Source organism: Ciconia boyciana, chromosome 10 (genome assembly GCF_034638445.1).
Source record: "Ciconia boyciana chromosome 10, ASM3463844v1, whole genome shotgun sequence".
Lineage (NCBI taxonomy): Eukaryota > Metazoa > Chordata > Aves > Ciconiiformes > Ciconiidae > Ciconia > Ciconia boyciana.
This window is the reverse complement of record NC_132943.1, coordinates 17,528,658-17,552,439: the sequence shown is the minus strand read 5'-3', so window position 1 is coordinate 17,552,439 and position 23,782 is coordinate 17,528,658. Positions and strand designations below refer to the sequence as shown.

At 52.9% G+C, this 23,782-nt stretch overlaps 1 protein-coding gene across 1 annotated transcript; it reads left to right on the top strand.

The window, feature by feature from the left end:
• The first annotated feature begins 803 nt into the window (after positions 1–803).
• On the top strand, positions 804–21,946 carry IGFBP5 (insulin like growth factor binding protein 5). Its single transcript, XM_072874330.1, has 4 exons — positions 804–2,085; positions 20,698–20,924; positions 21,094–21,213; positions 21,625–21,946. Exons 1-4 carry the CDS (start codon positions 1,755–1,757, stop codon positions 21,754–21,756), a joined length of 810 nt encoding a protein of 269 aa, XP_072730431.1. The 5' UTR covers positions 804–1,754; the 3' UTR covers positions 21,757–21,946.
• Positions 21,947–23,782: the final 1,836 nt, after the last annotated feature.

Sequence of the window (23,782 nt, the reverse complement as noted above, 5' to 3'; positions counted from 1 at the left end):
TGTCCGGCTGCGTTAACCCTTGCTGTTTGGGGGTGTCAGGGGCACACGCTGGCACTGGGCAAAGCCTCACTGCATTTTTACTCCTCATCCAGGGGCAGAGGGGCAGGAGAGGAGAGCTGGGCACCCTGCACACACAAAGGCTCCTTCCCAGACCAGGGCAGGCAAGAGTGGCTCCCTGGCGCACATCCAGCCACCTCCCTGCTGCGCTCACCTTTGGAGCTGATGGGAAGGCGTGTGCCCTGGCTCCCCCCTTTCTGAAGGTCCCCAGCCCGCCAGCTGCCCAGGCAGTGGATGGGGGTCCATGCCCCACCAGCACAGGGTACAGAGTGTAGGATCAGGCCCTGCTAACACAATCCCCCCCTTCCTCCCCGAACTCAGAGCCCTGACCTCTCCCTGCAGCCCAGGCTGTCGTGCAACCCAATTGCAGTCACTTTTCTCCCTTTTTTTTTTTTTTTTTTTGGCTTAAACCGTGAAGATCCGAACTTCCCCCCCACCCCTCCTTCTCTCTTCCCTCCCCATCCTCGGCTTCCCCTTCCCCCTCCTCCTCCCCTTGTCTCTCCTCATAATATTATCCTTGATCACTGCCCGGGGTTTGAAGCCCAGAAGTCAGAAGCTGTGCACCCCACCCCCACCGGCTCGAGTGTGCACTGATAGGGCCCTCGCTGCTGGCACCTAGTCAAGCTGAGGTGTCATTGGGATCTCAAATTGCAGCTAGGGGCTGGCAGGCAGCCAGAGGCAGTCTATTTAAAAGACAGCCTGTTCTGCAGTATTCAGTCTCTTTAGAAACTTCTCCAGGGGAAAAGTGTTGGGAGATCTACAAAGTGGATTTTTTTTTTCCTCTATTTTCTTTTTTTCCCCCCTTCCCCCTGTTTTTTACCGCTCCTCTGCAGAATTTGCAACAAAACACTTTGCAGAAAACTTTTCTTTTTTCTTTTTTTTCTTCTTTTTGCCTTTTTTTGGCTTTTTTTTTCCCGCTTTTTTTGCCTTTGCAAATCTTGGAAGAGGAAAGCGGGAGGGTTGAACAGAGCCGATCGAAACACAACTTTGCTTCATACCAAGCTTCCCAGCAGCTCGCTGCGTCGGGAGAGACTTTTCCTCCTCCTGCAGAAGAAGAGAGAGGGAAGGGGAGCTTTGCATCCCCTTTTCCTTCTCCTGCGGTTTTTTTTTTCCACCCCTCTTGACTGCTTTGATGCATTAATAGCAGGACACTGGTTTTCAAGGAACTTTGCTCCCTTCCCAACCTGCCTCCTCCCAGCCCTTTGGGAAGAGTGTGTGTGCGTGTGCGTGAGTGTGTGAAATCGCCGTCCCACCTCCCCAAACCCCCCTGCTCCCCCACGCCTCCCCCTGCAACCTGTAGGCTGTGCAACCCCTGCAGGCTTTTCTCCCTTTTCCCCCTTCTTCCCTCCCCCTCTCTTTTTGCGCTCCCGCGGATCGCGGTGCGAATCCCCCCTTTCGAGGCGAGAAAAAGCTGAAAGAAGGAGGAAAAGGATAAAAAAAAAAAAGACAAAAAGCAAACCTAGACGCCCCCCCCCCTCCCAACGCCAAAAGAAAAGCAGGAGGGTCTCGCACCCCGAGAATAAACCCCAGAGTGGGGCGCCTGCAAGAGGGGCTGCGCTTTCCGGCCCTTCTCCTTTTTGAAATTTTTTAATTTTTTTTTTTGCCCCCGAAGGGGCAAGCGGAAAGCGAGCGCCGCCCGCCCCCGCCCCCCGCCGGCGGCAGCCCCCCGCGCCCCGTCCCGCAGCATCCCCGCCGCGATGCTGCTGCGGCTCCTGGTGCTGCTGGGCGCCTGCCCGGGGCTGTCGCGGTGCCTGGGCTCCTTCGTGCAGTGCGAGCCCTGCGACGGCAAGGCGCTGTCGCTCTGCCCGCCGCCGCCGCTGGGCTGCGAGCTGGTGAAGGAGCCGGGCTGCGGCTGCTGCCTCACCTGCGCCCTGCCCGCCGGCCAGCCCTGCGGCGTCTACACCGAGCGCTGCGCCCGCGGGCTGCGCTGCCTGCCGCGCCAGGGCGAGGAGAAGCCGCTGCACGCCCTGCTCCACGGCACCGCCGTCTGCCTCAGCGAGAAGAGCTACCGCGAGCAAGCCAAGGCCGGTGAGTGACCCCGCTTCGCCCGTCCTGCTCTTTCCCGGATGCTTTGCCGCCTTGCCGGCCCCCTTTCCATCTTTCCGCCTGCTCTTCCCACCCCACCGCTATCTCCCGGCCGCTTTTTCCCTCTTCCCGGGTGGCTCTTCCATGCCCCTCCGCTTGCTTTTGCGCCTTTTCCGGCTCTCTTTCCATCTTTCCGCTTGCTTTTCTACTCCCTCCCACTGGCTGCTCTTCCCTGCCCCCCCGGCTGCTTTCCCACCCTTCCGGCTGCCTTTCCATCTTCCCAGGTGCTCTTCCATGCCCCCGCTTGCTTTTCTGCCTTCCCGGCTACTTTTCCATCTTGCCGCCCGCTTTTCCATCCCCACCTTCCCCAGCTGCTCTTCCACCCCCCCCCCTCCCCTACCGTGTGTTTTTCTGCCTTCCCGGCTGCTCTTCCATTCCCCTCCACCACCACCAGCTGCTTTTCCATCTTTCTGGCTACTTTTCCATCTTTCTGCCTGATTTTTCTCTCACACACACGCATACGCGCACCCCGGCTGCTTTTCCATCCTTCCAGCTATTTCCCCATTCCTTCCCCTCCCCACCCCCTCCACCGGCAGCTTTTCCAAGCCCCCGGTTGCTCTCCCACTGCTTCTTCACCACCACCACTTCCCCTGGCTGCTCTGCCATCCCCCTATTGCTTTTCCGCCTTTCAGCTACTTTTCCATCTTTCAGGCTGCTCTTCCATCCCCCCCAGCTGCTTTTCCATCTTTGCAGGTACTCTTCCATCCCCCTAGCTGTTCTTCCATGCTCCCTGCCGCTTTTCCCATCCTTCTTTCCATCCATGCCCTGGTCGAACCTCCTGTTGCATCATCTCACAGCCTCCCCCACCCCCACTTCCATCATCACCTCTGGGTTGTCCCATCCCCAATGGAAAGCTTTTCTTCCCCCGCCTCCCAGATGCACCCTCTTAGTCACAGCTGCATCCCAGTCCTTCCCCAGTTGCATCCTTTACATCTTTCCTGCATCCCGGTCTTCACCCTCTCCCTGACCCCTTTCTCTTGCCATATCCTCCACCTTGCTCTGGGGCCTGAGCTGGCCTCTGCAGCTTGAGATACAGGGGAGGGCAGGGCAGCTCCTTGCAACCATCTGCCCCATCCCCAAAGTCCTCAGCCTCCGCCAGGTTTGTTGCTCAGCCTCCGGCTTTCTCCTTGTGATCGTTGCAGCCTGCTCTTCCTGGCTGCCCACTGCTGGACGTCTTTGTTGGGCAATAGGTTTTAGCCCAGGAAGGTGCAGGTGCATTATGGACAGAGAATCTGTTAAAGCAAAAAATAATGATGGTGTTGCTAATAATCAGGTTAATAGGTTAAAAGCAAGCATGAAGACTGGCATGGTAGCAGCAGTGCGAAGCCAAACTTCTGAAATGTTTGCACCTTGCACGTGACAAAAGCACGAAAGAAAGCGCTCTTTCACTTTGGCACGTGTTAAACTCCCATTTCTGGATGCTGTAGCTTGTGCAAGGACACTTTCCCTATATTCTTCCAAATACATCTGTATTTCTGCCATGGCGTGAAGGGGAGGCAGGGAGGATGTCTGCATGTCCAGGGGACCAGGGAACCACTTGGCAAAAAAATCCCAGAAACATGCCCCTGCTTTTTTTTGGTCCATGAAAAAGTCATTTTTGCTTGTTAGCAAGCTCTGCTTATACCCGCGCAATGGGAATCCATTTGTCCTTTCTAGCACCTAATAAATCGTGATGCTTTTATTATTTTTCCCCTTTGCTGCTTGCAGGCAGTGGTTGTGTTGCTACGCTCCATCCTTCAGAGCAAAACCAAATTCTGTGTGTATAACTTCCCCCCTCCCTCAAATGACAACAAATGTCCAAACTCCCTTAAAATCAGCCAGAAACAGCAAAGCTGAGCTCGGTTTTCTGAAGGGGAGCTGGAAGGGGCGAGGGCTGAGAGGGAACATGCGCAGGGAGTGGAGGTGAAGCCAGGAGCCGTGTTCCTGCCGTGGAGCCCAGGAAGCCGGGCAATAACCCACTGGCAGCAGAGCTATGCGAAGTATCCCAGAGCGCGTCATCCCCGGTGTTTATTTACTCTTGCATGTGTGTGTGCGCGGCCGGGAGCAGGCGGTGTGGTCGGGAAGGCAAAGCTATGCAGCCGAAACACAGCGGCAGCTGGGAGAGTGGGGCAGAGAGTGCCCCGCACAGACCGAAGGCACCTGAAAAAGCTTCAGCACTTGGCTCCCAGCATGAATCTGCTTTCATTCCACCTGCCTCGCTCTTCCCAAGGAAACTGGTCCTTTGGCAGGTGCTTTGCATGAAAACTTTGGCCGGTCCCCTCGTAATATCACTGCTTTTGGTTATCTTGGGATGGGGAGCACCCATTGAATGAACAAGGAGAGGGACAGGAAAGAGGTTGCAGGTTTGTTGCAAAACCAACCCCCTGGCTACCTGCGCTTCCAGTTTGGACTCTCTTAGCGCCGCAGGGGGCTCTTTTCGACGGGTTTTGTTTGCAGCCGGGAGATGAGCCTGGATCAGAAAGACTTCTGCAGGAAGCCGCAGGAGACCGGCAGGCTCCTCCTGAGATTTGCGCAATTGCAAAAAAGAAATAAAAAATAAATCAGGAATTCCTGAGGACGGGAGAGGGAAAAAACTCTCTTGGCATTCGACTGGTAGCGTGTGAGAACAAAGTATATTTTCATAGGCGTGTTTCTAAGCAACAGGACAAGGAAAGAAATGAAGTTTGACTTGAACTTTCTGGCCTCTGCCAGTTTGGCCAGCAGTGCAGGGACCGTGCACTGGGGAAGCTGGCCTGGCCCTCTGATCTATCAATGACCAAAATTGGACCTGAGCTGCGAACTGCTGAGAAAGCATCAGCACTCTGCAAAATAAGCTATGTGACAGTGGCGAGGACTAGATCAAACTGCATTTCTATCTATTTCTGCTCTTGCGCTGGCCCAGTTTAAAATCGCAGATGCTTTCCTCCTTATAGCCGAGGTGGAGACGCAACAAGCAGTATTGCAGGAGCCCAAGCCTGGGAGGCCGGGCTTGGCTCTCCTGTAGACCAGATGTCTTGCCTGAGGACAAGAATGCTCCTGGGTACCGTGCCTCAGTTTCCTCATCTGTAAGCTGGGCACAGCGGTACTGAGAAATGCTGGAGCTGCTGGGCAGGATGTGCTCCTGGTTTGCTGAGAGGTCGGAAATGAAAGCAAGTGCGGGATTAAAGAGTTTTGGTAAGGCTCGTTTTAAGTAGACAGATGTGTAGGTACTGACAGGATGGTCCCTGTAGTCCTTCCTGGCACAAGAGTCAGACACTGTCCTTTACCGAAAGCCAAACAACACGGCTGTAATTGACTGTTCCTGGTAAAAAACCATGAATGAGCTTCATTTATGGCACAGGCTGCAGGATTCTGGGTTTTTTCTGTTTTGTTTAGGTTTCCTTTGAAACACACCATGTCTTTCCATTTTTCTCCCCCGTGCTCCCGCCAGACTTCCTCCTGCTGAGACAGCAAGGTCAGGCCGAGCGCTGGGGAGCGGAGGGCACAGATTGGAGCCTGCTGCCCTAAAAAGGCTCGTGGAAAAACAAAGGTTGTCAAATATTTCCTTCTCCTCTCTCATTCCTGCTCTCTTTCTAGAAAGCGAGCAAGACTTGGCAAGTTTCCTCACGAAACTGTGAGCCAACGATAACCAGGAGGGGAAAGGGGGGGGTGGAGAATTAGCCCTAAGAAAATTGTCTTTGCTGCGTCAGCTGGAAGTAGGCAGAGGAGTGCTGCCGAGCCCAAGTTTCCTGCAGCTCATGTTCGGTGCAGTTCTTTAGCCCTCCCCAGCATATTCCCCCTACCCCGTTTCTCCCTCCCGTTTGGGGATGCAGGGCTGCAGGAGCAAGCAGTGGGGATGCGGTGGGGCAGGTGAGCAGCCCTGTGCCGAGGTCCAGGCGAGGGTGAGGGTTAAGGCAGGGGTCGTGGGAGCGGCGTGCTTGGGACGTGCCGGTTTGCGAACATGTGTTGCTCAGGGAGGGACCTGGCTGGTGCCGAGCAGCAGGTCCTTTGTGCAAAGCAGCTCCCGAGCTGTCAAGGCAAAAGCTAGTAGCAACAGGCCTGCAAAGCCTCGGATCTGAAACAGGAAAATCTCCATTTTTCTTTTGATCTGAAGTTTCAACAACAATAACAATATATTTAAGAAAAAAAAAGGTGAAATCCATCAGGTGCCAGCAAGAGAGCCAGGTTTCTGCAGTGTGTGTGTATGGGGGGGGAGGGATGGGGTGGTTCAAACAGGAAAGGAGGGGCCTTGGTTGGAAAGATTTTTCGGCAGCCTGGTTTCTAAGGAAAGAGTGAGAATATTAAGTAGTTGATACAAATGAAATTCCTGCCGGGTGCCAGCAGAGTTCACCGGAGAAAAGACGTGGCTCTGTGCATGCGTGCGTGCGTGCATGAGTGATAGAGCTGGTCCCCAGCTCCCACGCAGCACTGCCAGCCCCGGCCCGCTCCAGGTGAAGGAAGGGAGCCCCTCCAGAGCCTGTACCGCTGCAGCGGAGAACAGGGGCTGGCCTTAAACGGGAGCCTCTGCAAACCTGAGGGATGCTGGAAGAAGGCTGTGTGCCTCCCCGTGTCAATATTTAAGCACCAGCATCCTGTGCCCAGATGACTGTCGTGGCTTTGGCACATGGGTGGCGTGAGCACGGTCGTGTGCAACTGGAAGCGTTTGCATGACTGCAGGGTGAGGTGTCCCATCAGGCTCCAAAGAGAGGGGTAGAAGAGCTCGGGTACGTTTTGTGCCAGCTTCGGGACAGCCCCTGGTTTCTTTTAGTTGCGTAGTTTGGCACATGTGTGTCAGGGCAGCCAGGGAGGAAAGAGAGGAGGAGAAGCAGCGAGCGGGCGCTGCCTCGCACGGAGCGCGGTGCTCTGCTTCCTCCTAACGTCCACTGGAAGTTTTACCCACGCTGGATCAAAAGGCATCACAGATGTAGGAGCAGCTGTGGGAGCTGTTATAGCGGTGGCGGTTCCCAGCACTCTTCACCCAAACTGGAAAGCCTGGGAGCAGTCTGGGAAGGGGGCAGGAACCTCAGCCCCTCCAGGGCTCGTCCTCCTCTGCTCAACGGGGCGAGCCACTAAGAACAGTTGCAGCTTGTTTCACCTGTGCTAAGTCACAGGGGAGATAAAAGGGCCTGTGGCACAGCAAATCCTGCCTGTTTTTTTTACCAAGCACTTAGTAGTGCAAATTCAAGGTCGGACATAAATAAAAGCAGAATTTGGCTGGAACACACCTGCCCCTCGATGTGGGCTGCAGAGCAGCAGGATTAATATGCACAAGGAAGATATGCATGTGAGCATACACACACATGTACCTGTGTTCACACACCCACGCACGCCTGCACAAAGATTTAATGTGTGCAAATACACACACGGAGCATTTTTGTCTCTGGGGGCAGGATGGTTTCCAGGCAGCACACACAAACCTCTCTTAGGTGCAGTGGTTCTGCTTATGACTGGGACATCAGTATTTTGCCGTCAAGATCAGATATTGGCATAGAGACCGGCCTACCCTATCCTCCCACTGAGGGCTGAGAAATGAGGTGCAGCAGGTGAGCATATCAAACAAGGGGAGGCAAGGAAGGATACAGAGGCAAGATATTCCTCCCAGCCAGCTGTGCGGATCTGAACTCACCCCCCGTGTTTGGAGGTGGGTTGTATTTTCTGGATGGACTAAGTCTATGTTAGTTAAATACCCCGAGAGATATCCCAGTGAAGGTGCGGATAGGTTGTGGCTTGCAGAGGGCAGCCGATCCTTCTGCCACATGTCAGGGCTGGAGGACATGTGTGGGGGCAGTGGTGCCTGGTGGCATTGGTAGAGGAGACAGTGCCAGGGGCACTGGGTGCGCTGGGACCCTGCGAATTCCTGTTTGCCCAGGCAGCAAAAACTGGCCTTTGGGAAAGCAGGAAAGAAGAACTGAATTGGGAAAAGATGGCAAATTTGCTGAAAGGTGGCAAGCTGAGGGCAGGAGAAACAACCTCCAGCGCTGAGGAGGAGGAAGCAGCAGGACTCGAAGCCATGGTGCATGCAGAGGTCAAAGATGATCCAAAGAGTTTGTCCTGGGTGTACTCACTGGCAGCCAGCATAATAACCACCTAGTCATTTGTAAGGAGATTTTTTACAGGTAAAAAGATAGATATTATCTGTTTATCCTCAGGACAGGTGTAGCCAAAAGCACAAGGAGGCTCTGCTAGCGAGGAGAGGGAACCCTGGCCCACGTGCTGCGATCCTCTGAGACCTGGACCCCCCAGGCCCATTTAGCGAGATCCTCCATGCCAGGTCTCCCTGGGGCGATGTGCAGGGCTGCCCGTGGGTCACAGAGTGGGGTGGCAGCTGTGCCAGCGCTCCTGGACCCCGGGGCTGCCCATTGGAGATCACTGGACACATGCCTGATGCCTTTGCCCATCCAGGAAGGGTCACATCGCATCTGGTGACGACGGAGTGAAATCCCCCATCCTCTCACCACTCAACCCTGATGAGACACTCTCTATTCCTTCAGCTGTGTAGCCAAGGCAGCTCTCAGCAAGATGTTGTTTTTGAGGTGGCTATTTGAGGCTAGTGATCTGAGGGACCCCTTAGTGTTTATGACAATCCATGGCTCACAGTTAATCCCAGCAGAAGACAGCGTAATATGTTTGCAGAAATTTGGGACTCTTGGTGGTTAGATGTGGGCAAATTTGCTCTCAAGGAAGCCATTTCTCAGCATGTTTTGGTGGATTTCCTGCCTGTTTATGATGTTTCCAGGACAAGTGCGCTAACTGCCCATCAGTCCATGTCTTTTAACCATCAGCTTCTGGCTGGGAGACCACACCTGCCTTAAGCTATGCCTGCAGGAAGGTCCAAGACTCCCTGGCTGCAGAGACTCTGGTCAACAGGCTAAACCTTGAGGAGGCATCTTAAATTTATGCCTGTGGAGTCAGTGGGCACTTCTTGTGTGTGTTTGCATAAAGCCTTGCTCTCACTATTGCCCGCATTCTCCAGACCCCTCTGGGATTGCCATAATTTTTCCCTATGCCTCCACCCTTTTGGTGCTGCCTCTTTCACACAGAACGTGGAAATGGGGTGTCAATACCCCCACAGCAAACCGGCACATCGTTCCCTATTAGCCTGGCAGGGCTTGATCCTGCAAGATGCTGAGCACCTTTTCGCTAGGCCCAGAGCATCATAGGCTTTCAGGCACCTAATCCCCTTTGTGGGAGCTAGCTACCTCAGTCGTCGAAGGACGGTGAGCCCAAAGCCCAAGACACTGTTGGCTTCAGTAGGATTGGAAGGCTCTTAGCAGCTGCCTGCCTGCAGGGCTGTTATTGCTGTTTGGTTTGTTTGCTTGTTGGATGGACACAGCTGGCTCACTGATGGAGATAATTGTTATGCTGATGGAGGTAACTGGTCTGGTTGCTATTTAAGGGCAAGAAGGTAATCCTGACAGATACTTAAGGAAATGATCCCCTAGCTAAACAAGGGAGGGAATGTATCTTAAAGGTAACTTTGGGGGAAAAGTTGGCCAATAGTAATTCTTTTTGTAGAAAACCAGTAGAAATACTTTCTTTTTCCAAATTCAGATGGGATTCATCCTCAGAAGACAATTAAATCAACAGACCCATTTATTATTCATGCTTAAGAAATCAGATGTTATGCGTTGGATGAATGATGAAAATCTAGTACTTAAATAAGCCAGTGAACAGCTATGGAACCTGGCTTTCACTTTTTAATTTAAAGGAAATGCTGGAAAAGAAAAGTTTTTATTAGGGAGGGACTGCATGTCTTATACCTGTCCAGCAGTCAGTTATGGTGCTGCCACAGCCACATGTATGTTTTAATACATCTTAATAATGTCTAAACACAAAGTGACATACAGTCACTTTGCTTTCACTTGTGACTCCTGCTTTCCCGAAGCAATAGCAGAAATGGGTGAATTTTTACCACATCATTTCATAACCATTTCAGCATTCAGTTATTTGGTTTTGTAATAGCAGAGGCGGCTCGAGGTTGCAGGAAAAACAACAAAGTGCAACAGGGATTTTGTCATTCCAGAAAGGCTCTGGACCTGTGGCAAAGGGTGATCAGTTGTCTTTCTTGGAGTTTCAGACCCCCAAATGGAGGTCTGCACCCTTTGCTCCATCAAGGGACCTATGATATTTTTTTAACATTGAAAAGCATCTTTGTATCGTGTTGGACCAAAGGGAATTGGTTAGCATATGCAATGGTACAGTGCAGGGAGGGAAATGGCTAGGCGAGGCAAGAGTCATCTGTTAGGATCAAGCTTGGGCAATTTTGTGCTTATCAATATTGTCAGAGTGTGAACATCAAAATTCTGGTACTTTTTTGTGGTACTGCTTAGGTGGACTGAGAGATTAAATAATGGCCAGGCCTGCTCCAGGCGAAGACTTTCTGGGAGAAGGAGCCATTAAGAAAGCGGAAGGGGGTCTTGAGGGCAGAGGTGAAAATCTCATCACTTGGAGCTTGTAAAAGTCAGGTCGGATGGTACATGTGACGATGTGTCATCTGGTGCTGACACAGAGATGAGCAATGGATGATCTCACAGATCTTTTCCATCTGGTTTAAGGCAGAGCTGTGAAAGTCAGGCTGAAGGCCTAGAAATTAATCCAGGCTAGGACGGAGGTTGCAATCACAGCTGCACGCCTGAAATACTTGTGGTGTTGGACCAGTTCTCATCCAGCATCTGACACAGGTGCATCTCCAGACTCCACCTGATGTGCCTTACTTCTCTCTGGGGCCGGCAGAGAGTTTGGCTTTCTTGGCTCTTCCAGTTACTGGCTGCTGTTGAGGCTGACGGAGACCCTCAGTAACATAAGTGAGGATGGATCTTGTGATGGAGACCACCAGCCTCCAGTGGGAGCAGCTTCTCACAGATTCAGTTCCAGTAGGCCAGTTGTTAAAAGCTTCTGCTCGGTATGAAACTAAATCAGATTCAAAACCCTGACTAAAAGGCAAAAGCTGCCTTCATCCATAAGCAGGCCAGAGAGCTTAGCATAAACTGTACTGGCTACACCTCTGGTAGGACATCCTCTTCTTGGGATCATCTCCTTTAATATAGAGGTTTCCTCTTAATTGCACATTGTTCTCAGGGTGAAATGCTACAATACCCACAGTGATATCCCAGCTTTTGATGGCTGCCAGCAACACTCTTCCTGGTTATGGTTCTCCTTCTAAGGCCTTCTTAGCACCTGGCTCTGCTATGATTTGTCACGTTTGGGTTTCAGTGATCAAAATAGTATCAGCGTCCTGGCAGCATCCTGCTTTCAAGTCCAGGTTTCTTGACATCTTGCGTATATTGACACTTGCCTTCAGCTGAGTTTTGGGGACAGGCCCCACATAGTCCAAGGGGGCAAAGCTACCTAAGGCTACCTTCCTCCCTAGTGACGTTTCCTCCACCACTGCTGTTGAGCTACTGCCATCCAAAAAAGTCCTCCTTCTCCCCTTCTTTCTCATATAATAATGATAGTTGATGGATGCTATTAGGCTTCTCTTCTAACCCATCACACCTCTTTCATTCCTAAAGACATAAAGAGATGTTTTTTCAGGTGATCCCTTCCCACCTGGTGGCCAGATGAGTAGTTCACACTCTTTTGTTTTCATTCAGAAGACCTGAAAATACATTTGTTTTCTAGGGTTTTCCTGTCTTTTTGCCACAGATAAGAAACTGTTGGTAAACAATTAAACGATGCTTGTCAGGAGCTACTTCAGATTTTCCTCACCTTTACTGTCAGTTAGGCAGAGACTGTCATGCAATCTTCTTCCCTGAGTTTTCCTTCTTTGCTCTTTTCTGCTCTTAGTTCCTTGGCAGCCTGGGGTTTTTTTTGCCACCTTTATTACAACCAATGGAATCTGCCACTAGGCTGGCTTTGTTGGAAAAGATGCAAGACTAAGAAAGACTGAATGATTTCATCCTTTCCAGGAAGGAAAAATATGTCTTGGTAACTATGATATTGAAAGATGATTTATTTAGATTTCTCTGGGTCATTCTGCAATTCAGCTCTCAGGTGCTTCTGCAGTTTCAGTGTGTGGAATGGGGAACATCTGTAGTCTCCAGATGATGTGAAGGACATATGTTTTATCTTCCTATCATCGGTGTATCAGCAACAGGAGCTTCTTGTTGTAAATCTAATCCTGAAATACTTCCTTCCCCTCCACTTGCCAGTTCAGTTCCCTGGAAGATAACTTTGTTCAGGAAATGTCAGGCTGATAGAAGCAGCTATCTAGAAACAGAGTGCCTGCAATTTTGCAAGATGGTGCACATCAGCATCATTTAATTGTAATGGATGGATGTTTGTTCATCTTACTGGACAGAGAAACTCTGGAAAGTTTCCCAATTTACTGGTTAGACATTTTGGGTTCCCTCTTGCACCGAAATGGTTGTTGCTGGGAACCCCAAGTCTCTGGCCACACTGCCTGTCCATCACAGGCCCAGACCTTCACCTGAACTTGGTGTGTCTTGTATACGCATTGCTAGCTCCCAAGCCTCGGTTGAGAACTGATCACAGCCAGATTTAGGAGCTCTCTAGAGAGAAAGAGACGGGTCAAAGACAACAATGAGCACCAGTCCTTGCTTGTACATCCCAGATCAGAACCAGCCCAGCCCTCCAGCTGATGCCCAAGCTTGGCTCTTCCAGCACAGCATAGATGCTTGGAGCCTGCTGAACTAGCAGCTAGCAACGTGCAGGGAAGAAGCTTACATCACGGAGCTCCCCATCTCTAAACCTGCTTTTCTCCTTGCTCTAGAGAGTTGCTCTCAGGGAGTTTTATTTTGTGGCTACAGCAAGGAAGGGCAGCTCAGGAAAGTATCATTTGGCACACAGCAACGCAGATCCTTCCTTACAGTTCAAGTTCCCATAGCCGTACCTCTCCCACCTCTGCGGCACTTGCTGGCACTGCAGAGGAGGGGTGCTGACCCAGAGATCCATGCCTGCAGATAGGCCCTGCGCTTCCAGAGCAGACCAAAACATGAGCTGGTTCCCTTGAGAGCTCCTTTCCCACATGCTGAGCTGCATTTCTCCCCCATCCAGCTCTGTATGAGGACACCAAGGTCATCAGGACGATGATCTCCCTTTCCCATGAATCCTGTGTGAACCTGGGGGCAGCCCAAGCACCTGATATTCACGCTCTGCAGGTGAGCCCTGGCTGATGCAGCAGAATCTGCATCCGCAGGTTTCTGCTGAGACAACAAAAATCTCCTGAGAAAGAGCTGGTCTTCCAGGCTAGTTTAGCAAAGCCCAAACAATAACTTAAAAAAAAAAAGGCCACAGAATAGCACATCCCTCTGCCATCCAGCCCTGCTCTCCAAGGCTCTTCAGGTACTCCTGAGCTGTTCCCAAGCATCCTAGTGGGCCTTGGCTTAATAAAATGGAGAAAAATCTTAACCTAGGGTTGAGTCCTTCGAGACCTCTGGCAGCTTTTCCACCTCTTCTCTGAGCTTGGTCCCACTGATTCATATCCTTCTCTTTAAAAGTGTCTCTGTGAGACAAGAGAGTGAGGTCCCAGCAACTTTCACCATGCTGTCACAGGGACTGAAGGTACTGGGATACCCCAGAGCTGTCTTCCAAAAGCTTGTGTGGCTTTTGGGCCATGGACTATTTGGACTCTGATTGTATGTCTTTGGTAGGGGACTGGGCATGGTGGGGCAGAGTTTTTGTGAGTGTTCCGCAATGCTTTGACTGCTAAAGACTTCCTTCCACACTCTGCAAATCACAAAGGTGATTTGCTGCCTTCAGCAGCCATTGAGGTACCTAATTCCCAGGGAAGGAAACAGGGTTTGGGTTTTCTTACCCCTGCTCCTGTGCCTGTAAAACAGTTTGGCATTGCCGCCCTTGAGAGCTGCACCACAGGCTGCAAGGAGACCAGTACTGAAGAGGTGGTGGAATTTATCTTTCTTAACTTCAGACCTTTGGAAGCCTAAGTGAGACCACTGGAGTCACAGGAGGAGAGACTGAAGCCTCCAGAGATATGTTGTTCCACCCTAAAATCAGCACCCAAGCCAAATGATGGGGCTGATCACAATTTGGAGGGTGCAGCATCTCTGCAATGACTTAGACATGGAGTTGAGCCATTCAGCGAAGCCCAAACACCTCTGTGTTAGCGGACGGGCATTATTTGATACAGATCTGTCGTAAATGCCTGTTGCACATTGCTGGGACTTGGGGGAGGTGGGGTGGCAGTACAAGCAGGGCTGCTGTTTTTCTGTCCTTCTCAGTGTGTCGTGTCTCCTCCCAGTCTCTCATTGCCTGCGAGCATCACCAGCGTGCTCCCTCGCCAGTCCCCACCAGACCGGCCGCGCCGGCCTGCTGTTGAGTCCCCACCAAAGCACAAAAGTTCGTCGAAAGTCCAAGGCACATTGCAGCTGGGTCTCTGGCAGTCAACGCCCTGGGCTAGCAGAGGGACCGGCCAGAGCCTGCATCCCCAGCCCTGGCTGCTTCTCCCCCGGTGGGTGCCAGACGGCCTCGGGCTGGGCGGCTGCCTGAGATCACCGCCTGACTTCACCGGGGCGGTGGTCCGGAGCAGTGACCCCGGCCCCAGGCATCGTGCCTGAGCCGGCTCCACTGCCCACCCCTGCGGGGCTGCGATGAGGGGCTGGGGGTCATTGACCACCACGCTGGGGGGTTGTGCCTGTGATGGGAACATAAACGAGCTGTTCTTCATTAGAGCGGTGAAAGCTCCCTTCTGTCCGGGCTGATCTCGGCGGCCTCCGGGGAGCTCAGGAATGCTTTTGCTCAGTTGTGCTCTCCAGCTGCCAAAGGGTGCAAGATGAGATGAACGTCCTCGCTCTGCATCCCTTCCCTGACTGCATTTCGGGAATGCAAATACAGCGGCTGTCCCTGTGTGCTGACCAGGAGGGAGGGATTTTTTTATTTTCCCGTCATGGTCACAGGTGCAAGTCCAGGCTGGGGAAGACCTTGCCTGCTCATCCCAGGAGGTTTCGGCGTAGGTCAGGCACGTCCCCTCCTCTGGAGTGGGGACAAGTAGGGAGGGCAGCTGGGGAAATGCACGATGGAGGTTTTTATCAGCCAGGGACCTGAGCACAGACTTCCTGTATAAGACCCAATCTGAAGAAAAATAGGTACATCTCTAACATTATTTGCAAGTGAAAAAGCTGTTTTCAGGGACAGCACCGATGTTGCTCCTCTCCCAGCCACAGGGAGCCCAGGGAAGCTGCTTTGCATTGCCCAGCAAGAACCAGTACCATAAAGGATGGGGGAGGAAGGAGAAATGGGAGCATCCCGTCCCTCCAGCAGGTAATGATTTCAGCAGTCATTGCCTCTGCCTGCGTGTGCGTGTCAAGTCCAGCAGCAAGACGTAAGAAGCCGGTGTGGGGCTGCGCAGATAATGGAGCCACCATAGATAGGAGTCTGCAGCTGCTTGTGCCAAGGAGCTGTTAAGGGCGAAGCTTGGAGGGAGTGTCTGGATCTGGCTCTGATTAGCGCTTCGGGGTCCCGATCAATGGGAACTGCAGAAAAATCCCTCCCTCTCTCCCCCAGCCTCTCCTGTAAACTTTTTCCCTTCTCTGTTGCCAGCATCGACAGCCTAGCTGTCTGATGCCAAAATGTTGTCCCTCCCCCCAAAAGGAAAGCCAAGGTGTCAGAGATCACACAGCTAGATTTGGAAAATGCCACTTTGTTGTAAGCAGCGATGGGACAGAAACTGGGGTCCTCCAAAGACAGCTGCCACCAGGGCCCAAAAACACAAGAAGCCCTTTGGAAAAGCAGGGTGGGGTGTCACTCATGAAGTCCTGCAGCTGAGGATATTCCCTTCATGGGAATACTGGGAGGTGGCTCTTCATCCTGGGGGTAAATCCTCCTCTGCTGGAGAGCACAGACATTGTGCATGGTTGCACTGCACTGTATAGTGGGACACACTTGCTGCTCTCTAAGCAGCAATGTTTCAGCCCTGGGTAATATAAGCCTTAATTTCCATCTTGCAGTGAGCACCTCTGAACAGAGATGGCCAAGTCTGGGGGCAAAGGAAGGACTGGGCAACTTCTCAAGGTCTCCACCAGTGACATTTGCTGTCGTTCCTACGCTAGAGGTTTAAGTGAGATCCCCGTTAAGTCGTTCTCCAACACCTTCCTGCTTAAGTGGTGTGTTATGCTAATGCTCATGCTGTAAATAATAATAATCATGATAATAATCAAGAGGGCTGTTTAGCAAGGTTGTGCTATGGTTGTGCTTGTCCATCTTAGGTGCATGTGGCTTTTTTTTGGGTGTGTGAACAGGACAGCAAGTCCTCTAGCAGTGGGCTGTGGATGTAATGAGCACGGATCATTAGCAGCAGTCGTCAATAGTTACTTTTCCTACCTTCCTGCCAGAAACCAATGAAAATGTGTTACGAAAATTCAAGCCTTCTAGCCATTTGTAACAAGCTTCCTTCTCCTCTCTGGAATGTCAGCAAGCAGGGAGGCGGTGTTCCCACACGCCCTGCTCCCACACGGGTACACACACACACCCGGTGGGGACCTCACACGTGTCCAAAACATCTGGAGCACAGAAGCACCCAGGCTGGGTTTTGGCCCAGGTGCAGGAAGGTGCACGGGCTGCTCTGGGTGATGTCTGTCAAGGACAGCAGGCAGCTGGACAGGAGCAAGAAACTGTGCCTGGTATTGTGCTACTCCGTGTCCCTTCCGTAGGGGCAGGGTGAAAGGGTTGGAAATGGCTCCTGCTAGGGAAGTCCCTCTGGCCAGCCTGGAGCAGGGAGAGGGCACTAAGCCCTCAGCCCCAGGGCAGAGGACAGCCCACGTTCTGCTATGGGTATTTTCTGCCTCCCAGGGCTCATGGGAGCCTGCATGAATTAGGGCTCCTTCTGGCCTGACTTGTGTCAGGAACATCTCCAGATGCTCGCCCCTCTTTCCCTGGGTCCTCCATGGGCACCACAGCATCAGACCAAACATGAAGCCATGAGGTGGCTCTGAGTTTAGTTCAGTCTCCTGCCTTGGCTGTAGGGTCAACATCCCCTTGAGGTGGCTACAGCCCAGATCTCACCTCCCAGCTGGCCAGGCATCCTCGGCTTGGCCAGCATGTCATTCTTCTGTCTGGCCAGCGAGCCTGGGACCTCCACTGAGAGGTCACCTCCTCCTGAGGAGTGTGGAGAAGGGGTGGAGATCTGAGGGCCACCCACCTCCTGCTTCCCACTGTCCCCTGGCTGGGGACATGGTGAGTAGGGCCTTCCTGCCTATGCCTTGTGCCCATAGCTGAAATACGGACATGTAGCATGCTCTGCCTCTGCAAACAGCTGCCTGCCTGAAACCCAATTGCCAGGTTGACAAGGCGGATGGGAGTAGGCGGGAAGGGGCTGTGGAGTGGGCCAGATCCTGACAGCAAGGGAGGAGAAACTCCAGCCTGCTTCCTGAGTCTCAGACAGGCACAATTAGGGCTTATTTGGGGAAATTGGGCGTTGCTCCTCCCAGCATCTCTTCGGGAGCAGAGGTGCAGCGGTGCCAGTGCTGCCTGCCACAAGCCAGCCCCGGGGCGGCAGATGGAGGTTAATGAGCGAGCTGGTGGGTGAGGATGGGCAGGCAGGTGCAAGGGCTCTGGAGATGCTGACGTGGGTGTCTGGTCCCGGATGCAGTGGGCAGCTGCAGGTTGATGTGGATGAGCTGGCCAGGAGGTGAAGTGGAGGGACTGCATGGATGCTGCCTGGCCCAGCTCTGCCTTTCATTCTTGCGCTGGCACCAGGTCCAACCTGGTTGGCACCTTGGTCCAACCAAGGTCCCTCACCAGCTGCCCGGAGCTTGTCAGGAGTTTGTGTGTCAGAGACCTCTGCCCTTCAGTTTGTCAAAATTGTCTTGTTAGTATCAAATTAGGGAACAGATAGTCGAGTGCATGAGCCTTGTTGCTGAAGGAAATTAGGCTATAAAAAACATCAGAGGATGGAGTAAAGGGATCCCTCCAAGACATCCATGGGGCTTTCACTGGGAAGTAAAGACCCAAACTAGACACCCACTGCTGAGCAGCAGATGGAGGAGTCCCACCACAGCCATCCCTTGTATCGCTAATTGAGCAGAGACCCATGCGTGCCGGGGAGGACAAAGGGGGGCAGTTTCAGGTGCTTTTTCAGCCCTGCAGGCAGCACTGGACTTGGGCTGGGAGCTGGACAGCTTTCAGTGGACACCAGCCCTTGGCTTCCTCTGCAGAGCACTGGGCTCCTATGGCTGCCATCTCCGCTTGCCGAAAGGTCTCCACATTAGTCCCCAGCTCCCAGCCTGCTCTGGCTGGCTGGCAGCTTGCAGAAAGCAGAGAAATAAGGTGTTTTGCAGAGGCTGAAGCTGTGGACTGTGTGAGCAGGCTGAGCCGCTGCAAACACCCATTGCATCACGAGTCCTGGGGACTGGACAGCCCGTGCTGTTTTTCTGACTGAATCCTTGCAGCCTTGTCCCATTTGTTTGTTATTTTAGGTTTTCCCAGGTAGCTGTGCCTCTCATATTTGTTATTGCAGAGGTAATGAGCTGTGCCCCTGTTGTGTTATTGCAGGGTTGCCTGCGCCGGTGTGAATCCGCCCCTCCCCTTAATGACCATAGGGCAACCCAGGGAGATGCCCTGGCTCTGCCGTGTCTGGCCCTGGCAGCCAGTGCCAGAGGGGATTCCTTTTTCATTGCCATGGAAGGGCTTAGTCACTGCGGATGTCTCCGGTCTCCTTTCCGACCTCAGATTGCCGCAACATCTTTGTGGCAAAGGATGCTCTTCTACTGGACCTTGTACAGTGTCATTTCCTGGGGGACAAGATCATTCCCAATTTAATCAATTTCTTCCCTATCCCTTGTCTGTCATCCCCTTATAATAGAGGAGCCCCAACCTGTGGGGCCTTTGAGTCCTGCAGCAAGAAAAAAAACCCCAAACATATGAGCATCATGGGGCTAAATGGCAAGAGAATCCCATCCTGGGGATAAGTGTGAGTCCCGGGGATGGTGCATGGGGTTATTTACATTGCTGTGGGCAGTTAGGAGGGTGCTGAGTCTAGGATGCTGACCCAGCTCTGTTCTTGTGGAAAGAGAAAAAAAAAAGGGTGCTTTAATAAATAACTGGCTGTGGAAAACCCAGTTTTGCTGGGAGAGGGCAGGTCCGCCTTGGCAAGGAGGGAGGGGAGACTGGCAGCCGTGGCAGGCTTGGGGGTCCAGCAACCAGCTTGTCCCCTTGGCCACCTCCAAGGCCACTCTGCTGGGGGGGGGGGGGGGTGTGTGTGTGTGTGTGACAGGCTGGTGCTGCCATCTGCTGCTGAGCAGCACGTCTGTCCCCCCTGGCCAGGCGTCCCCTGGGCACCCCTGGGCAGCCTGGTGGGGCAGAGCCATCTTCCTCCCCCCTGGGGTGCATCTGGGCTCCAGGGAGCAGCCGGTCTGCAGGGACACTCCTGTTTGCCTTGTTGCGGGGGGGGGGGGTTATCTGCTTTTATTTTCATCCTGTGCCTTTTTCTTTTGTCCCGACAGTCATGTTACAGAGGGCAAAATTGGTGCCCTGCTATCTTCACCATAGGGTTGCAGGGTTCACTGGCATCAAAGTCGCAGGAGACACCGTGCAGGGAGGGATTTCAGCTGCTCTGATGCTTTTCCTCCCACCGCGGTGGGTTCCCCTGTGCCTGCCCGCTGGCCCCAGCACAAAACTGGTGTCAGCGCAGGGCTGCTGGGAAGCAGGGACTGGGAGACGGGGAGCTTCAGGAGCCTTAAATTCTATTCAAATTTAGTCCAGAAATAACCCTTTTTCACTCTGGTGGCTGTACTAAATGTCACAAGTCATCTAAGTTTAGACTGTCACCAGCTCTCTCCTATATATAACCGCGCATGGCTCCTGACTGCATCCTGCTGGCACAGGTCACACTGGGGCGAGCTGGGGGGGTGTATAGGAAGGCGACTGCCATGGGCAGAGCCTAAATGCGCTCCTCCCTTGCAGTCAGTACGATCGGTGGCAGCTGTGGTCAGGCAGCACTGCTCGGCAGCGTTACCCTGGGCTTTGCCGGCTGCTCAGTGGGTGCCAGTTTGGTCCCATGGGCTGGTTTGGTCCCATGAACGTGAGGCTGCAGAGTGAGGACCCTGGAGATCCCAGCACTTGTCAGCTGTGTCTTCAGCATCGCTGCTGAAGTGTCTGCCCAACCACATAATGGCTTTGCTGTGGGATTGACCTTGACTTTGGAGTTGTCTCATCTTTGAGCATCCCTGGCCTTTGGTCTCGCATTTTTAAGGCAGGGTGGGGTGTGAATGTGTCACTCATTCCTGTCACCATGGCTAAAGAGGGGCTTCTCTGCCACATTTTGTGTGTCATCTGGTCCTTTCTGGGTTTGGGATAACCCTCCTATCAGTCTTTCTCCACTGGCACACTGCAAACGATGGTGGTCTTGTATGTAGGAGCCCATCCTGACCCCCAACTTCTCCATGCCCTCAGACACCTTCCTGTCCTGGGCTCAGGGGTCGCATGAAAGCCACATGAAGTCCCACACAGTGGGATCAAGCCAGGGCTGTAGGCAGCAGCTGGGAAAGGGATTTCTTTGGTCATTTGCTCCCATCCTGCCTGGTGCAAAGATGTCCTCTGGAGTTGGACAGGAGGCTCTCTGTGCAAAAGCAAGCCCCAGTCAGCTCATGGAGACCTGACGGTTTAGTATCCCTTCCCTTCCAGAACGGGAGTCCCGAGAGCATGAGGAGCCAACCACGTCGGAGATGACAGAGGAGACCTATCCACCCAAGGCCTACCGGCCCAAGCACGGGCGCCTCTCCGAGCTCAAGGCAGAGGCCCTGAAGAAGGACCGCCGAAAGAAGCTGACCCTGGCCAAGTTCGTGGGCATGGCGGAGAACACGGCGCACCCCCGCGTCATCATCCCGGAGCTCCGGCAAGAGTTTGAGCTGGTGGGTGCCTTTGCCTTCCCTCTGCGGGCTCCTGTGAGCAGGGGGCTGCGGGAGGGCTTTGCCCCGCTGGGGAGCCGGTGGCGGGGACAGGGGACCTGGGGACATTTGCAGCTGGAGGCTTGCTGCAGGGTGCTCCCCTTCTCACGCTCCATCTTCTCCCTGCTCGCAGGGCCCCTGCCGCAGGCACATGGAGGCATCCCTGCAGGAGCTCAAAAGCAGCCAGCGGATGGTCCCCCGTGCCGTCCACCTCCCCAACTGCGACCGAAAAGGCTTCTACAAGAGGAAGCAGGTAAGAAAGGGCCCCATGGAGGGATGCTTCCCACCCAGGGAGAGTCCACTGCCCTGGGTGGAAAGGATGGAGGTTTTTCCTTTGCTGGGCTGTGGGGAGGTTGCTGTGAGCATCTCCAGACACGGTTGGTGGTGGGTGGCCTTGCTGGTGGCTCTGAGTGCTGTCCAGCCTGAGGCAAGCATCCTGAAGGAGCTGATGTGGTAGGATGAAAAGTCAGAGAGCCCTGGGCTGGGGTAGCAGCGGCGATGGAGATGTGCTGAAAGCAGAGAGCAGGAGCTAGGTCTTATCCAGGGGATTACATTGCTGGGGTGAGAGGGGCAAAGCGCAGGGCTGATCCTGATCCTCAGCACGAGGGAGCCACGCAGCGGCTGGTGGCCAGCTCCTGATCTCTGCCCTTGGGTGTCTCCCCAGTGCAAGCCCTCCCGAGGCCGGAAGCGTGGGTTGTGTTGGTGTGTGGACAAATACGGCATGAAGCTGCCAGGGACTGACTACCTGAGCGGAGACCTGCAGTGCCATGCGTTCGACAGCAGCAACGTGGAGTGAAGTCGCATCCCCTCCCTCCGCCCCATCACTACCTACCCAGGCTCCCTTCCACCCTCCCCTCTGCACCTCCCTGCGCCCCGGGACTCCGATTCCTTTCATCTCACGTAAGAAGAAAAAAAGAAAGGAAAATAAAAAAGAGAAAGGAAGGAAAAGAAAAAAGAGAAAGGAAGGAAAAGGAAAAAAAGAGAAGGGGAAGGAAAGAAGAGAAGTAAAGAAAGGAATAGCAAAAAGAGAAAAAAGAAAAGAAAAGAAAAGAAAAGAAAAGAAAAGAAAAAAGAAAAGAAAAAAGAAAAGAAAAGAAAAGAAAAGAAAAGAAAAGAAAAGAAAAGAAAAGAAAAGAAAAGAAAAGAAAAGAAAAGAAAAGAAAAGAAAAGAAAAGAAAAGAAAAGAAAAGAAAAGAAAAGAGGAAAAGAGAAAGAGAAAAACAAACCCTGAAGAAACTGAGGACTCGGAATCTACAGCAGCCTTTTGACAACAAGGACTCAGCAAGGAAAGGACAGAGCCAGAGACAAACCAGCCACGGCCGCTCCGCCCTCCCGTGCCCTCCCCAACACCACCTGCTCCCCTCTGCCGCGCAGAGGCCACCCCGATGTAGGAAGCTCTCCGAGTTGGTGATTTTCCAGTACAGGTTTCGGGTGGGTTCATTTCTTTTTTTTTTTTTGGGGGGGGGAGGGTTAGCCAGTCATTTTCTAAAGGGTCTCAAGAGAAAACCTTGCAGCCAGCAGCACTCCCTCTCCTCGCTGCAGTCCTCTGGACTCTCCTCCCCACATCACTGGGACTCACTCGAGTCGATTTGATTTGACTTCAGTCTCAAACAACCGCCCTGGATCCAGGCAGATTTCGACACGTCGGGAGAAGGAGTGGGACTGCTGGCTTCATGTCTGGAGATGAGTTGGGGAGGGAAACACAGCTCCTGCAATGGCATGAATACCCCCCAGAAATGTTCATGGACTTCAAAAAGAAATCATCCAAAAAGGAAAGATATCCTTCTCTGTCCGCTTCCTCTCAAATGGGAGGTCAGAAATCTTTTTTGGACAAGTGGGACTCTGACCGTTGTCCATCCAGGTGTGGAAACGTTTGTCGTCTGCGTGCATGTGCGTGTGTGTGAGTGTGTGTGTGCATGGACGTGGCTTTTCCTCCTTGCAAAATTTTGCCTTGAAACCTGCAATCTGGAGGGCTTAACTGTAAGCAAGGGGGGAGATGCTGCCCCCTCCCAAAAAATAATAATAACCTGCCGGACTAAGCACGGGAGCAGAGTTATGGAGGAGCATCAGTGCCTGCAGGATCAGGGCCCCACCGACGTCAAGGGCTGCATCCGAGCCGACCCCGCAGATACTCCATCGCTGTCCAGACTGAAGCATCCCTACGTGGGGACAGGGGGATCGGGGCCAAAACTCTTCACCACCCTTTGCCACCATGAGGAAGAACAACTATGGAGATTTTTTTTCTTTTTTTTTCCCACAGCCAAAAACGTGGTTTGCTCCAGAGGAAAAAAAAACAAACCTACACTTTGTTTTGTCTTGGATTTTTGTTAAGGTTGGTTTATAGCCTTCCCCATGGGTAGGAAAATGCCGGTCTCCATCCTTTCGCATTGAGGATACTGCTCACGTTGCCACAGCTGATTCCCACCACTCTGCAGTAAGATCTTGCGATAGGCCCTCGCCTTTAACCTGAGATCCAGCTCCTTGTTGAATGACAGCAGCCACCACACCATGGAGATCCACTGACTCAGACGTGCTGGGACAGCCCTCAGCTGCCTTCCTGACATTTTTGTTGTTTTTAATTTTTACATTCAATTTTGGGACTGTTGCCTCTTGTTTGCCCATGACAAGGGTCTCCAGGATGTTGGTGCTCGGAGGAGAACCTGTAGCAAAGGGAAGGAAGGAAAGGAAAGCAAGCCGTGGGGTCTGGGTGCTGTGGTCCCAGTGGGCAAACACGCACCCACCAGGGACCACATCCCACCGCCGTGGCTGGAGCTGGCAGCCAGCACTGCCCAAAGGACACGGCTGATCTCAGGGGGAAGGGT